At 38.0% G+C, this 15,736-nt stretch overlaps 2 protein-coding genes across 2 annotated transcripts; one reads left to right on the top strand and one right to left on the bottom strand.

The window, feature by feature from the left end:
• Positions 1-4,008: 4,008 nt before the first annotated feature.
• On the top strand, positions 4,009-4,641 carry LOC143424455 (uncharacterized). The gene has a single exon (XM_076896511.1). The coding sequence runs from the start codon at positions 4,141-4,143 to the stop codon at positions 4,639-4,641; it is 501 nt and encodes a 166-aa protein (XP_076752626.1). The 5' UTR covers positions 4,009-4,140.
• A 1,861-nt stretch (positions 4,642-6,502) lies between these two features.
• Positions 6,503-15,573, bottom strand: Mgtor (nuclear basket protein megator). The gene is made up of 16 exons (XM_076897279.1): positions 15,156-15,573; positions 14,676-14,838; positions 14,369-14,590; positions 13,718-14,277; positions 13,255-13,646; positions 12,910-13,175; positions 12,304-12,830; positions 11,689-12,213; positions 11,130-11,602; positions 10,606-11,052; positions 8,497-10,506; positions 8,005-8,415; positions 7,550-7,915; positions 7,289-7,472; positions 6,819-7,142; positions 6,503-6,726 (listed from the first exon to the last, which is right to left on the bottom strand). Exons 1-16 carry the CDS (start codon positions 15,325-15,327, stop codon positions 6,611-6,613), a joined length of 7,158 nt encoding a protein of 2,385 aa, XP_076753394.1. The 5' UTR covers positions 15,328-15,573; the 3' UTR covers positions 6,503-6,610.
• Between the last annotated feature and the right edge of the window lie 163 nt (positions 15,574-15,736).

The raw sequence follows: 15,736 nt of genomic DNA, 5'->3' as shown, positions 1-15,736 counted from the left end.
TGTATTCTTAACTAAAATAACTTATAAGATAGCATAAGTTTTAATTATAAGATGTATTATAAATGAGTTTATATGAACTAGCTCGTAAGAACACTTGTGTACTTTATAGATTATTATAAAGGGATAATAAACGTTTAATTACCATTAATTAATTGTTTAATCATTGAATGACCAGTCTATCATTTCTAGAAAACCCAATCCTAATCCTCAAACAAGAGAATTCCTGGAATGACGTCATTGTTCAGGAATTAAGAAGTTACGAATACCTCCTCGCATATTATGTACTCCTGATACAAAGTCGGATTCTCGGGTTTTCGATCGCGAAAATTGGAAATGTATCAGGAGAACATAAGTAGTGAGGAGGTATGCGTGCCACTTCTAGGAAAATGACGTCACTTCCAAGAATCCCCGAAATTCCTGGAATTCTCGATGACGTCATTTCCAAGAAATGGCACTTTTCGGATACCTCCTCATATGTTATGTTCTCCTGTTACAAAGTCGGATTTTCGAAATTTTGTTTGAAAAATCGGCAATGTATCAGGAGAACATAACATATGAGGAGGTATGCGTGCCACTTCTAGGAAAATGACGTCACTTCCAAGAATCCCCGAAATTCCTGGAATTCTCGATGACGTCATTTCCAAGAAATGGCACTTTTCGGATACCTCCTCATATGTTATGTTCTCCTGTTACAAAGTCGGATTTTCGAAATTTTGTTTGAAAAATCGGCAATGTATCAGGAGAACATAACATATGAGGAGGTATGCGTGCCACTTCTAGGAAAATGACGTCACTTCCAAGAATCCCCGAAATTCCTGGAATTCTCGATGACGTCATTTCCAAGAAATGGCACTTTTCGGATACCTCCTCATATGTTATGTTCTCCTGTTACAAAGTCGGATTTTCGAAATTTTGTTTGAAAAATCGGCAATGTATCAGGAGAACATAACATATGAGGAGGTATGCGTGCCACTTCTAGGAAAATGACGTCACTTCCAAGAATCCCCGAAATTCCTGGAATTCTCGATGACGTCATTTCCAAGAAATGGCACTTTTCGGATACCTCCTCATATGTTATGTTCTCCTGTTACAAAGTCGGATTTTCGAAATTTTGTTTGAAAAATCGGCAATGTATCAGGAGAACATAACATATGAGGAGGTATGCGTGCCACTTCTAGGAAAATGACGTCACTTCCAAGAATCCCCGAAATTCCTGGAATTCTCGATGACGTCATTTCCAAGAAATGGCACTTTTCGGATACCTCCTCATATGTTATGTTCTCCTGTTACAAAGTCGGATTTTCGAAATTTTGTTTGAAAAATCGGCAATGTATCAGGAGAACATAAGTAGTGAGGAGGTATGCGTGCCACTTCTAGGAAAATGACGTCACTTCCAGGAATCCCCGAAATTCCTGGAATTCTCCATGACGTCACTTCCAAGAAGTGGCGCGTTCGGATACCTCCTGTGACGTCATGTTCTCCTGATACATTGCCGATTTTTGCGATCGAAAACCCGAATTCCGACTTTGTATCAGGAGAACATGACGTCATAGGAGGTATCCGAACACGCCACTTCTTGGAAATGACGTCATCAAGAATTCCAGGAATTGCCGATACCTCCTATGACGTCATGTTCTCCTGATACATTCGCAATTTTTCGATCGATACCCCGATTTTTGACTTTGTATCAGGAGAACATGATAGGTGAGGAGGTATTCGCATTTTGCCATTTCTTGGAAAATGACGTCATTTCCGGAAATTGGCCGAATTTTAGTTTCTAAGTTAATCCGATTGTGAAAATGACAAAGGAAAAGGATTGGAAAGAGGCTAGAGATGAAGGTAAATTGATTAAACGACATTATCTTTACATAATTAATATATTTAATCATATTAATAGAATATACAATAAGTTACAATTAAATTTTATTCTAGTACATCGTTAATTATACGTAAAATATAGTATTTCTTATTTCTAGTAGTACAACCAAATATACTGTGGCATACTGTATTAGAAACTATAATAATTTCTTTAAAATCAATATACAATAATGTGAAATAAATAATGTAATACTTTAATCTCTTGTTCCTTTTCTTCTTAAACGAACCACCAAGATAATGTTGATGAAGGATCAATGAAGTTAAAGAAGTCTTTTCAATCAATCTCCTTCCGTTTTCCTTCCGGTGGCACCTGTAACGGGAAGAAGAAGCAATTAGCTGATTAAAAGAAGAAGCTTCAACGCTAATGAAATTCTAAAAACCCTCGACGAGCTGTATAATACAAAAAATGTATTGGGTGATTGGTTTATTCAATACCTCGTGTATGATACAAGACAGAAATTGATAACGATAACGCGAGATTAAGTGTATATCAAATTACTAAAATAGCAGAAGAACTTTATTCGAACTAGCATCGCGTAATAATACTGTATCTGCTGCTTGTGAATGTCTAATTTACTGCTTCACTTTTTTATTTTGTAAATTACCATCCTTGCACCAGGCACGATTCAAATACGAGTTAATTAACATATTTAGAAGCTTGATCTGTTACATGGAACTCAAGCGAGAAAGTACGATCGATCAGATTCCAAGCATCAAAGCTTGACCTATATCTTTGAACAATAAATAGTGGATAGTAAACTATGTTACGATTTCGTAAAAAAGGCACGATCAAGTAAGGCGTTACGTACAGACAGCGATATAAGCGATATAAGATGTAGTCTGGGAAAGTACGAGGAAAATTGTTCCGAGTATATATAACGTCATTCTGGTGGGAACTCGCTTTGCAAGTTCACTTTTATCTCAGGTAATTCCAATGGTCCGCTCGCACCGTCAGTATTTAATATCTCTAAAGTTATCTGAACTTTCAGTAAATTATTGCCATGTGACGAACGAACAGTGAACAATTTAATAAGTATACTAGCCATAGGATCCTTGCGAGGAAAGGATTTGACTCGAAACAACCAATGCTCCTTAAAGTCTCGTTTCTGTTTAACTCTAACGCGTCAAGTTTTTGAACAATTAATAATAACGAAGTAATTGGAAAATAAGAACAGGAAAGCGATGCGCGTAAAACAACATTGAATTCCTTGAACCTGGTGCTCAATGAATCACACATTGCGCTCGATTCAATGTCGATATGAATCAATTGCGACCACAAATGGGAAGAGACGGAAATGGGTGACAAAACAGGCATTTTTTTTCTATTGTTACAGCTTGGAATAAAAATAGTATAAAGCGCGAGCAAATAATCTAGTTTCCTCGGTTAATCATAATTATTTATACGTTGCTATTAATATGTTGTGTTAGTAACGCCGATCGAATTATTCGTCGGGTAATAAACAATAGCGTACGCGTACCGCACACATATACGATAGGGCATCCGTATGTGGTAACTTTCATACACGAGAGATACATCTGTTACGTATCAAGAAAAGAAGAAAAGTCGAAGTTCGTCGAAGATACGAGGCTCTCCTCTCTTCTCTTATCAAAAAGTTTGTCGATTGCATTGACAAAACACATCGAGGAGAGCCGCGGATTATAAGAAATTCGACGCGTGAATTCATTTTTCGAGGATACCTGAATATGAGCAGCGGCTGTAGTGGGCATCGGTAACCGGTTATATCGGTTCTGAACTTTGGAGAAGCGTTGTATATCGAGATCGTTAAACGCATGACGCACAAGGAAAATTAACAGCAACTGATATGTTATGCCAGGACATTTAAACTGGTTTGAAAATTCCTTAAGTGCTAGAAACCGCAAAAAAACCAGACATTCGATTTTACGTATACACGGATGAATCCTCATCAACGTGTGTACACCTTCGGTGGAGTGTGTGCAGGTTTTACTACGTATAAATACACTTCTGGCAACAGAAAAGCATCAGTTGGGCGTCTCTTGATACGAACGACGGTGACGGTGGTTCCGCGTGGTCTGTTTACAGAAGACCGAACTCGACTCTGTGTCCGCCAGGTACACGCGGCTTGTGGGATTACAATTTGCAGACCCGGTCCTAAAAGTGACACAAAGTTTCATTCAGAACAAGCACAGTCTGCGCGCCAAGTTAATCTTAGTGGTGGTAGCTAGCCACGGATAATCATCACATTCAATCAGAATTCACGTACAAGAGAACCGAGACGAGGCATGGAAAGTAGATCATCGAGGTCTTCCTTGGTGATGATGATGATACTCATCCCGTTGACTCTAGACAGCATGGCCTTATCAGCGGTGATAAACGCCGATAATAACATTACTAAGATCTATGTTACTGACGTGTTTAATATATCGAAAGAGTTCCCTTGCGAGGATCCGCAAAGTCGGGCGTACAACTTGAAAGACTTGTTGAAGAACCTCCTCAACGATACTGGTTTGAGCGCCGAGCAGCCTTTCTACATAAAATTGAAGCGATGCGACTGGCATTCTGGTTGTTGCCCGGCACAGTATGACGTTTGTGCACCTGTGAAGTCGAAGATCTACTATGAGGACATGGAAATCATTATCTCTGACGTCAAAGAAGTCGAGAAAAAACCATACAAGCATAAATGGATCCGAGTGGAACAGCACAAAGAATGCTTCTGTAACAGAAGCACAGCCTTCGAGCTGAGTCGACTAGACCATCAACGTCCGAACGTGACTATCCTTTGATAATTAACTGTAATATAATACTATTAACTATAATAGTGTACAGTATTGACTTATGAGAAACACGAAGACTGCCGATAGAAACGAAATAGTTAAGAATACTCAAATATTGTCATGTGTTCCCTGTGGTTCTCGTGTACCGGTTCAGTAGAGATACACATTCTGCGCAAACGTGTTACGTGCAAAGAGAATTGGCGTGGAGCCCAACGACGTGACGATGGTCTTTTCAGCATTGAACCGTCGACGCACGGGTGGTGGATACCTGTTTAGTTACAAGAAATGAATGGTTATAGTATTAAGTAGTAGATATTAAGTACAATATTTGTACAGGTTCATAGAGAGCGCAGATACGCGCGGCTGACAATCTAATTATATAATTCTGCTAAAATTTTAACTATATTCAGACGCATCTTAGGTGTATTTAGGTGCACGTTCAGTGTCCGGTGTATTTTGTGATGCATGCTCGTCTTCCAGCCGCATCCAGACATTACATTCGATGCACGGATACAGTTAGACGACTTTATAGCTGTTGAGCAATTACGTGGCTTAACGTGGGTTACAACTGAGAACTACCGAGGACAGTGGACATGTTAAAGAACAAGTGGATTCCATAATAATTAAACAGTGAATAGATTAAATCTTTAGACTTTCATAATCTATATTCTTCTGATTGACATTATCTAAAACTTGATAGCTATTGAACATCATTAAAAATTCGTTAAAAAAAAAAAAAAGGTTTAGATAGTGTCAATTGTTACAAGTCAATTATTTATATAACTAGTCATATTTACTTTTACTTTATCTTCTAATTATTTTCAGTAACATGAAATAAAAATTTTTATATTAAATTCTACACTACTATACGATACACTTTCGAAAAGAATTTAACGTTTATCATCGTAATATCGTTTTATTTATACGCTGCTAACATCGAAATCATGATCAGTGGATTTAATCTTAATTGCATTAAAAAATGTGTAAAACTGTTATTTACTAATAAGAGCTAATAATAATAGTCCAGTATTTATACTTATTCACCGCTATTAGAACCCATTTCTAACAAGATACATGTATTCTTTTCAAGTAATACAAAATATTTATTGTAAATATTAAGTATTGAACAAGTATTAATCTATAATACTATTCCAAAAAAATTGCTAAACTAGAAAAGAGACTGATGTGTGTCATATTTTGACATATTTTTTGGTATACACGTTATGTAAGTACCTGTTATTTATTCTAACAGTAAATTTCATGGCAGATATCAAATTGTATCTAAATAGATAGGATCAAACTTAGGTATTTATGTTATACATACTATTTATTAATGGCGGCAACTTAGAACATATATACCTACATGTACATATGTTACTCATGTATACTCACACAAGTGCTGAAAAAGATAGTAGAGAATTCATATTTAAAAAAAAAAAAAAAACGAAACAAAGCAATTACTTGTACATCTTGTCAACACACATTTAATAAAACTTTCATGACAGGCCTTGCGAAAATTGCGAAGTCGGATTATGATATATGCCTTGTATAAAGTGTTCTATATGAAGATATTTCCTAGAACTATATGAAATTCGAACAATAATTACATAAAAATTACTTCTATAAGTAAATAAATAGAACAACTTAAATGCTATGTAGTTTCAATTTAATTTCCTACAAAACAAATATTGATGAGAGGAATGTCACTTTTTGATCCTGAAGATGTAAAGGACAACAAGATTACATATTAAATTTCATATAGTTTCCATCATACCGTAACGTTATCTACCTTAAACATAACACGTACCATGTGGAAAAACTTATTCTGCACAACAAAAGATATTGTTTAATGCTAAATAAAAATATTCCGGTTTTGGAAGTTGATATATATTAACAGCCAACGTTTCATACGCTGTTCGTATACAAAAACAGCAATGTGCATCTCTTCCACGATTTCGTGTACAAAAGAAATTTGATTTTAAAATCGCGCGTAAGAATATTTCGAACGAATTCGCCGCCCTCTTGTACCGCGCCCTCTTCCTGTTTCGTTGTTCGCTCCTCTTGTTGCATGACCACCGCGCATTACACCTTGTCCTTTTCAAACGAATAAGAATCATTGCATTGAAAAATTAATGAACATCTATACGTCCGTATAGACATAGGTAAAAATATCTAATCATATTCACCTCTGCCACCTGATTGACTTTCCCACACAATGGGTGTAGGTCGAGAACCACGCGCTGACCTAAACGGCGATCTTGCTGATCGTCGTGCTGTAGAAGCCCTAGTACCATTCGCTGCGCCAGCATTAACATTAGCTGCTGCCGCCATTGCCCTTTGACGAGTATTACTCGACGGAGATGCTTCCGCTTCGCGGCTCTCCTCTACTTCATCTTCTACGATGTCACTTCCTGGCTCTTCAGTTCCTTCACCAGTATCTACTGCGTCGTCGTCTCCAGAGACTAGGGGTCCAGCTTCCTCTGTACGTTTGTCATTCTCTGAACTCATACCTATTATATATCATACGTATTTGCACACATAATTATGTAACATTCAACAAAGTTTTAACATTTTTCTCTAGCCTTTCGCTCTGGCAAGACATGTACATTTTCAAAACTTGTTCAACGTTGAAAACATCAAGGATATGATTGTTTACCTTCTGTCGGAGTCGTACTGATAGATTCTGTGATTATTTCAGTCTGATTATGTTGCTGATCGTCGACACCAAGCACACGAATAGTAGGTACTGCAGGCTCTTCGCTAGTATCACTAACAGTGGTACCCGTTAATGGTGTTACTGAAACTGGTGTTTCCTGCTCTTCCGATGGTCCACTGCTTGTCTAAAAGTGAATCATTTAGTTGAACGACAAAAATCAAAAGCGCATAATATTGCAAACGTTTATTCCTTTTTTTATACCGAAGGTGGTAAATCAGCTGCCGGAGAAACTTGTAAAGGTGTAGTAGGCACGCTACGTCCAGTACCGCCATCTTCCAATTGCGCTAAATCCATTCGTGTATCGTCCATGCTTTCTTGAACCACTTGCGCTACACCGGAACTGGACGATCCAAATATTGTTCGGGTTGCTGATCCAGAAGGTGTCGATAACGAGGGTGTCGACGATGCTGTTGTTGGTGCGGACGAATCTCCAAAAGTGAAACGCCCTTGAGGAACTTGCGGTGAACTTACTGCCTCCCCAAATCCATCACCTCGGCGTGGTACAAACAAAGTCGGAGTACTTGGTACTATACTGTCGTCACCACCATCCTCGTACCCTTGTTGCGGCTTTACATTCATTTGATATTAAAGAGAAATGCTGTATTTTCTTTTTGTTTTTTTTTTTTATTGGCTTGTATAAAAAGGAAGATGCATACCAAAAGAAGATGTTGTTGTTGTTGCTGTCTAGGCATTGGCGCAATACCACGTGACGATCGAGTTGCAAATGTTGTAGGTGGTTCTCCTGTTGGTCCAGCACTGCTAATCGCTTCTGACTGCTGCTGCTGTTGATTCGTAGGCACTGTTGCCTGTGCTTGCCTCGGGACTTCAACACTTGTAGAATCTTCTCCCATTATAATTTCAACTTCGTTATTATCCCTCTCCACTTCCACTTCCACTTCATAAGGCATCTCCTCATCCTCCTCCATTTCTTCGTACGGGTCGTTGTCAAATTCTTCTTCTTCTTGTGCCTGATGATTGCCACCTCCTTCGCCTTCGTCACAATCTACTACAACGACACATCCCTCCTCTACCTCTTCATCTTGATCTCGTTGGCTCGATGTTGGTACCTAAAAATGAAATAAATACAACGCACTTTAAATATACAATTTTCATTTAGTGTGTTTTGCACATTTATTATTTAAATTCACCTGGTACTCGACCTCTGAAGCACTTGCACTAGCGATGGATGACATTTCTTGTCTGGTTCGCTTCGGTTTAGGGCTAAGAACTTGTTCCTGTCTGCTGTGGTCTACACCTTCGACAATCCCAGATCCCGACGCTGTCGAATCAAGAGCCCTGGGACGTTTATGTCCAGTTGAAGCTTGCGATGTACTAACCGACTGAGTAGAACTACTAGCTACAGTCTGCTGTTGATCACTAACTGCAACCTGTTGCTGTTGTTGTTGCTGTTGTTCCACTCTTGGACTGACTAACGCAACGGTTTGTTGTTGCTGCTGCTGCTGCTGTTGCTGCTGCTGTTGACATTGCTGTTGTTGTACGCTAAGCGTTTCTACACTTTCTGGATCTTCCCTTTGAGTTGACTCTGCTGATTCGCTTAATTGTGGTTGTACAACAAGTTGACGTAAGGTACTCGGAGCTGTCTGCGATGAACTACTACTAGTACTAGCTGGTTGAAAATCTGGAAGACTACTAGTCGGAGAACTAGTCTCGGTCGTATGCACCACTTGCTGCTGTGGTTGTTGTTGCTGATGAGGCACTACCATTACTGGCGCGCTAGCAGTTGTAGGTAAAACGGCAGCTGTTCTGGATTGTGCTACGCTCATAGGACGAATACTTGCTAACGGGGTTTCAGCACGAGCTGACATCGGTTTAATATTAGCTGTGGGAGGTTCCGTTGTAGCACTAACTCCGCTGACACCAGCTAATTGTCGTTGTAACTGGGCAACTCTTTGTACAAGTGTTTCCTTTTCTGCTTGAATTTCTGCCTTCTCATGTTCCAAGCGGGAGATTCTAGTCTCCATTTGAGATTTAAACGCAACGATTCTAGCGTCATGTTCAGCCGTATCGGAGTCAGTAGCGCCAGCTTCGAGTTTTGCCTTTAAATCGAGCAATTCCTTCTCACAAATTTTCTTCGATTCTGTTAATTGCATTATTTTAGTTCTCGCACCTTTCAATACTTGTTTCGCGCGTTCTTCTTTCTCGACGCTTGTTTTATTCATCGTGTCGATTTCTTTCTTTAATGATTCCGCCTCGTTCTGTGCAACTGCCATCTGACGAGACAATTCATCGAGCTTTGATGTTAATTCAATATTTGCCTGACGTAATTCTTGTCGACCCTCCTCTCGTAATTGATCCTCGCGTTCCTGAGAAACATGAGGGGTATCCTCAGTTCCGGAAGTACCGGCTGTCATTCGTGACTCTTCTGACCTAGTTTTTTCTTCCTCTACTGTTTTTGCAAGCTCTTCAAACTGGGTCTTATATTTTTTCGCTATTTTTCTTATTTGGATTTCTTTATTCTTTATGTCATTCAGAATAGCTTCTTTATCGCCAAGCTCTTTCTTTAGGGTGGCCAAATCCTTAGCCTTGGTAGAAGAATCGGCAAGAGCTTCGTTCAACTCTTGTCCCAATTTACGCGCTTCCTCGGACACCTTTTGGACTTCTTCACCCTGAGTTTGTACTTGTTTCTGAAGTTGTGCCAGCTGTTCTTCTAATTTGGTCTTATCCGCTTTCAATTGATTTAATTCTTCTGCGCGTTTAGTATGCGTTTCCCGTTCAGATGTGAGAAGTTTACTAAGATTCTCCCGTTCGGTTTGCAATCTACGCCAATCTTCTGGACTTGTCTTATTAGCTCTTTCTACCAATGTATTGGCCCTTTGTCTCCACCTAGTTGCTTCCCCTTTAAGGCTCGCATTTTCCTGCGATAAAGCCTCAGTTTTCGTTTGTAGATCACGAGAAATATCTCGAAGCGGTCCCACTTCTTCAGAAAGCGCTGCGACTTTCATGGTAAGCTCTGAAACTTTTGCGCTCAAACTATCTCTTTCTTCTCTCAAAATTCTATTGGAATCTGTGATAGCATTCAAAGTTTCAACTTTTCGTAATAGCTCCGCATGTTTTGATGTTGTTACCACATCGATCTCTGACTTTTCTCTCTTCGCATTAAGGGCAGTCTCAGTTTCCTTTAATCTCTTTTCTATGACCTGATTTGATAAAAAAATGTACATCAATAGTTATACATAGTGATAGAAGAAATTTTTATCTAAAAAAGCGTTTTGTCAATCATAGAATTTGACACTCACCTCCACTTGTGATTTCAGTCGCAGATTTTCTGCTCGTAGAACATCAAATTTCCCTACAGCTAAGTCTTTTTCGCGCCTCAAATATTTCATTATTCTTAACAGCTGTTCGGCAGATTTAGAATCATCTTCGAGTCCAGTAAAACTACGATTCATCGCTTCTAAACTGGTGTCAGGACTCTGCTGCTCACTGATCTTCGATTGTTGGCTGTGCATGATCGCAGTTTTATCGCTTAGTTCCTGAATTTGATTGTGCAAAATAGCATTCTGCGCATCCAAATCTGTTATCCTTTGTTGCATTTCCTGATTTTCTTCGAACAATCTCTTCTCTCTTTCTTGGCACGCTGCTCTCTCAAGTTCTAAAGCTTCTACAGCTGCATTTCTTTCTTGCGTTAAAGTTGCTACTTTTTGTTCTACTGTTTGTGCATCTTCCTTCAATTTTGCTAGAATCTGTAAGAAATAAAACGGTGAATATCAATTCGTTACATGTTAATTATAGGGACAGCTAACAAAATGATTATATTTACCTGGAGATCGGTCGAATGTAATACCATTTCTCTAGCATACTTCTCTTCGGCTTCCTTAGCTGTTGCTGAAGCATTATGCAAATCACTTTTCACAATTTCTAATTCCCCTTTAAGTTCATCTAACTCTTCAAGCTTCCTCTCTGCATCGGCTAATTTTTCTCTCAATTCGGAATCAGTTTCTTGCCGGCCACTAGAAACCGTTGCTAATTCGTCTGTTAGTTCCTTAACTCTCTTTTGAAGAGACGCTACTTCTGCGCGTGCTTTTTTCAATGAAGCTTCTAATTCTTCTTTAGACTTATTATATTGTACTATTAATTCTTTTAACTGAGCTTCTGCACTTTCCGCTATGTCGCAATATTGTTGGCTCTGTTGTCGCGAAGCTTTCAATTGTTCCGATAAAGACTTTGCTTCTGCTTGCGACGTCGCGAGTTGCATCTCAAGGTCCTTTATTCTTTTTATAAGATGTTCATCACCTAGAAGTTTAAATAGCCACAGCATTTTATTTATAACCACTTCTAACTAAATATTAAAAAAATATATAACTGCATTTTACTCGTACCACTGAAAGGTTTTGATATCGAATGAGTAACAGCTTGTCTTAGTTTATCATTAAGTTCTTCTATACGCTGCGAGTTTTGAGAATCAGACTGACGAGCTTGTTCTAATTCCGCGCGAATCTGTTCGGTTATATTGCGTTCCTCCGCCAATCGTTCTTGAGCCGTAGTAAGCTGTCTTTCTAGATGTACTGATAATTCTCTAAATCGATCCTGTTCTTCCTGTAACCGGCGTCTTAGAGCGGCACATTCTCTCGTAGCATCGTCTAATCGTTGTTCAGCTCGTAACTGACCCTCAGCTTGAACACGCTCCAAACTAGCTTTAATTGATTCAACATCTGCACGTAGCAAAGCTTGCGTTTGGCGTTCTCTCTGGAAAACTTCACGCTCTTTCAAAAGACGTCCCTCAGAATCGCGTAAAAGTTGTCTTTCTTGGCGTAAATTTTCTAATTGCACCTCTGCACGCGATAATCGTGTCTGAGCCGACAAAGCTTCGTCCTTCAAAATCATTAGGCTCTGTTCGTGTTTGCCTGTAAAACAAAGAAGGTTAGTGTAGCATTAAATCACTTTAGTAATACCTTTTGTACTTATCATTTATAGTTGTGATAAATATTTCGTACCAATTGTTACGCTGTAATTCAAACATTTCTCTTCGAGAACTTTTATTTGAGATTTATAAGAAGTAACATTTGCTTGTAAAAGATTAAATCTATCATTGGCCGAATCTAATTGAGTTTTTAATCTACAACATCGAGCTGAACTAGCTTCTGCTTCTTTTCTAAGCCTTTCCACTTCTTCTCCCAGCATCTTTTCGTGTGCCACTTTCTCTTTTCTATATGTATCGTATTCATCTGTAACCTGTTTTAATTTAGCTTCACTTTCTGTTAATTGCCTTTGTAATTCCTTCTCTTTATTAACATCATCCTGTGCGACTATGGATGCTTCATCTGTAGCTGCTTTTTCTCCATCAACATCCTTTGTTTCTTCCTCTTGAATCATGGAGGCTTCTTTCTTTTCTGATGGATTTGTCTGCTTCAAACATTGCTGATACATATTTTTATACATGTCTCGTTGTCGTAAGAGACCTTCTAACATTTTTGCCTGCCTATCTTGAGCGGCTTGCATATCTTCTAACTGTTCCAAATACCTATGTATTACGATTATAAAAAATTAAACGAATAAAAACAGATATAATGCTGTATGTTATTTGTAATATAATTACAAACCTGTCTAATTTCTCTTTCATTTCTCCAGAGTTTATCTCATCGGTTGCTCTTTCAATTTCTTCCTGTCTTGAAGACAGTGTACGAACTATTGACAATAACTTCTGATTATTTTCTTGTAGCTCCTCAATATCTTTAAACGTAACAAGCTTTTTACTGATAATTTCGGACGAAGCAAGATTATCCATTTCCATTGAATTTGAAAATTCACTTGTGTTAACATTTGCTCCATTTCTACTCTCTTGTACTTCTTTTAAAAGGAAACATACCTGAAAGTAACAATTATATAATATACTCTATTTCAAGATACACGTAGATTAAAAAATACATAATTGCAATTTTTTTTACCTGTCTAGCTAAATCTGATAATTCTGTTTTCAACCTCTGATTTTCTTTAGTGTGATGTTTAGCGATGCGGTTTGCTTCATCCGATGTTTCCTGCAACCTATGATTTTCGGCCAAAAGCTCATCTAATCTTGATGTTAGAGTCGCTATATTGGCCATCGCGGATTCGTAATCTTCACGTTGTTGTTGCAAAATCGGAGCTTTCTCTTCTAACTCGCGTAAAATAACATCCATTTGTGATTTTAGACGTTCATTTTCTTCTCGTTCTGAAGTTAATTCATTTATTACATCAACTAATTGCGTATAAATTTGAGTAAGACTCAAGCCTTTTCTAAGCACCCGACTAGCTATGGCAGCTGTAGGTGCAAGTTGTTCGACCGCTTGATCTAACCTTTCTGCAAAAATAATCGTACAATTATTAAACAAATAAAATGCTGTACAAATGACCGCGAAACAAGACAATTACCTTGTTTAATATTTTTCAACAATTCATTCGCATGATTCAACTCTTTCAAAAGCTCATCAATCTTCTGTTCTTTTTCTTCCAACTCTTGCTTATGTTGTAACTGAAGCTGATTATGTGTTGATTCTAACGTTCCGTATTGTTCAGTAGCATGTTCTAATAACTCTTGGAGTTCTTTAACGGCATTACTGAATTCTTCAGCTTTTGCATTAGCTTCATCAGCCATTCCTTTATAAAGATCTGCCAATCTAGTCTGTGCACTGATCTCTTCTCGATAAGAGGCATGCATTGAAATCTCATGCGTACGTTGTTCTTCTAACTTCTGAGCAAGTTCATCACAGCGTCGTTGAAGAGATGTGTACGATTCTCGTAATTGTGCGGTGGCTTCATTAGCGATACGTAACTCTTCGTCACGTTGTGCTAAACGAGTGTCGGTTAAGAGAGCTCGTGCCGAAGCTTCGGCTCTTGTTGCTTGTAATTCAGACATTCTCTTTGCTAGTTCTTCTTCAAGGCCTGCCATTTGTTGTGAAATAAGAGCCCTTTCTTGTTCTAATCGCTTTTCCCTAGAAAATTTCAAGCAACATATATATTAAAAGTTTATTAAAAAACGGGATTGAAACAAATGTAAAAAAGACTCATTAAGCGAATACACACTTGAAGTCGAGTGTTATTTCACGACTTCGAATTTCCTCTGTTTCTGCCAATGCTTGACATTTTGCCGCAACAGCATTTTGTAGTTGAGTTCCCAAAGAGGATAACTCGGTGTGCATTCTTTCAATTTCTGTATCCCGTCTTTCAACTTGCAACTGAAGCGCATCCCTTTCATCCACAACTGTATCTCTCTGTCTCCGTAAATCAGCATTTTCTTTTTCTAATCTGCAATAACAAATATTTAATTAGTTATTATAGCCATTATTATTTCAGTACTGTATGTCTGTAGACATATAGCTTCGAATAGTACCTTTTAACGTTCTCTTGTAATTTTTGTATATTATTTTTGGCTTGATCTAAATTGGATTGTAATTCGGTAGTATATTTCTCCGCCAAATCAAGTTTTCCCTTGCATTCTTCAAAATTTGATCTTTCTTCCGCCAATTCCTTTTGCAACTTATCTGAAGTTTGATCTAGAAAATTTAAAAATCACCTACAATATCTGCTCGACTGTACATAGGAGATCTATATCAATACAAATACGCACACCTGAAGAAAAAACTGTTCCATTGATTCTGTACAAATAGAACTTTTTGCGACGTACACATATTTGTTTAATAAAATCCGCTACAAATCTTTTATATCACAATGCCACTTATATTTTTAACAAACATTAAATGCAATTTATTTAATAGACGCGAAACATTTCTATAAAGAGGTTAACTACTCTATGTAAATAAACCGGGCGATCGTTGGTACCGAAAAAATCTAAAATTCAATTCGGACTTACCAAAATTTTTCTTATTAGTTTCGAAAACTGCTTTCGCTGTAATATATTGCTCGAATTTCTCGTTGAAATATGCGTTTAGCTTTTTAACAAATACTTCTGGGATTTGCGTCAATTCGTCTTCACTTAAAACTTCCCCCAACACATTGTGCTCGTTCTCCTCTGTTTTCTCCATTTTCCTGTTCGATATTGCTTATAAACTATCAAGCAAATCTTTCTTTAGTAACAAGTTCGTACTTTGCGAATATCGAAGGCACATTTGATCAAACATTCAACGTATATCGTCTTCCTCTTTGTAAATCACTATGGCCTTTATCGAACTGACGCGGATCGCCGCTAACTCTACCGTTGTGATCAACTGTATTCAGCGCTAGTGTTCCGTTTTATAAGTACATCCTGTCCACGGTTAAACAATTGGTATATTTAATACACTTTTCATGTAATCGATAATTAAAGAGACTGATATAAACATGCGTGTATAATTTTTTTCTATAGAAACTTTCTCGTATGCATCACTATATTCTACAACTTTTTCTATTATAGGTTTTTCTATCCCTTTCTCCCTCCTCGCGATATACTCGGAT

Source organism: Xylocopa sonorina, chromosome 6 (assembly GCF_050948175.1).
Source record: "Xylocopa sonorina isolate GNS202 chromosome 6, iyXylSono1_principal, whole genome shotgun sequence".
NCBI classification, from domain to species: domain Eukaryota; kingdom Metazoa; phylum Arthropoda; class Insecta; order Hymenoptera; family Apidae; genus Xylocopa; species Xylocopa sonorina.
The sequence above is the reverse complement of the archived record's forward strand: the minus strand, read 5'-3'. Positions and strand labels throughout refer to the sequence as shown.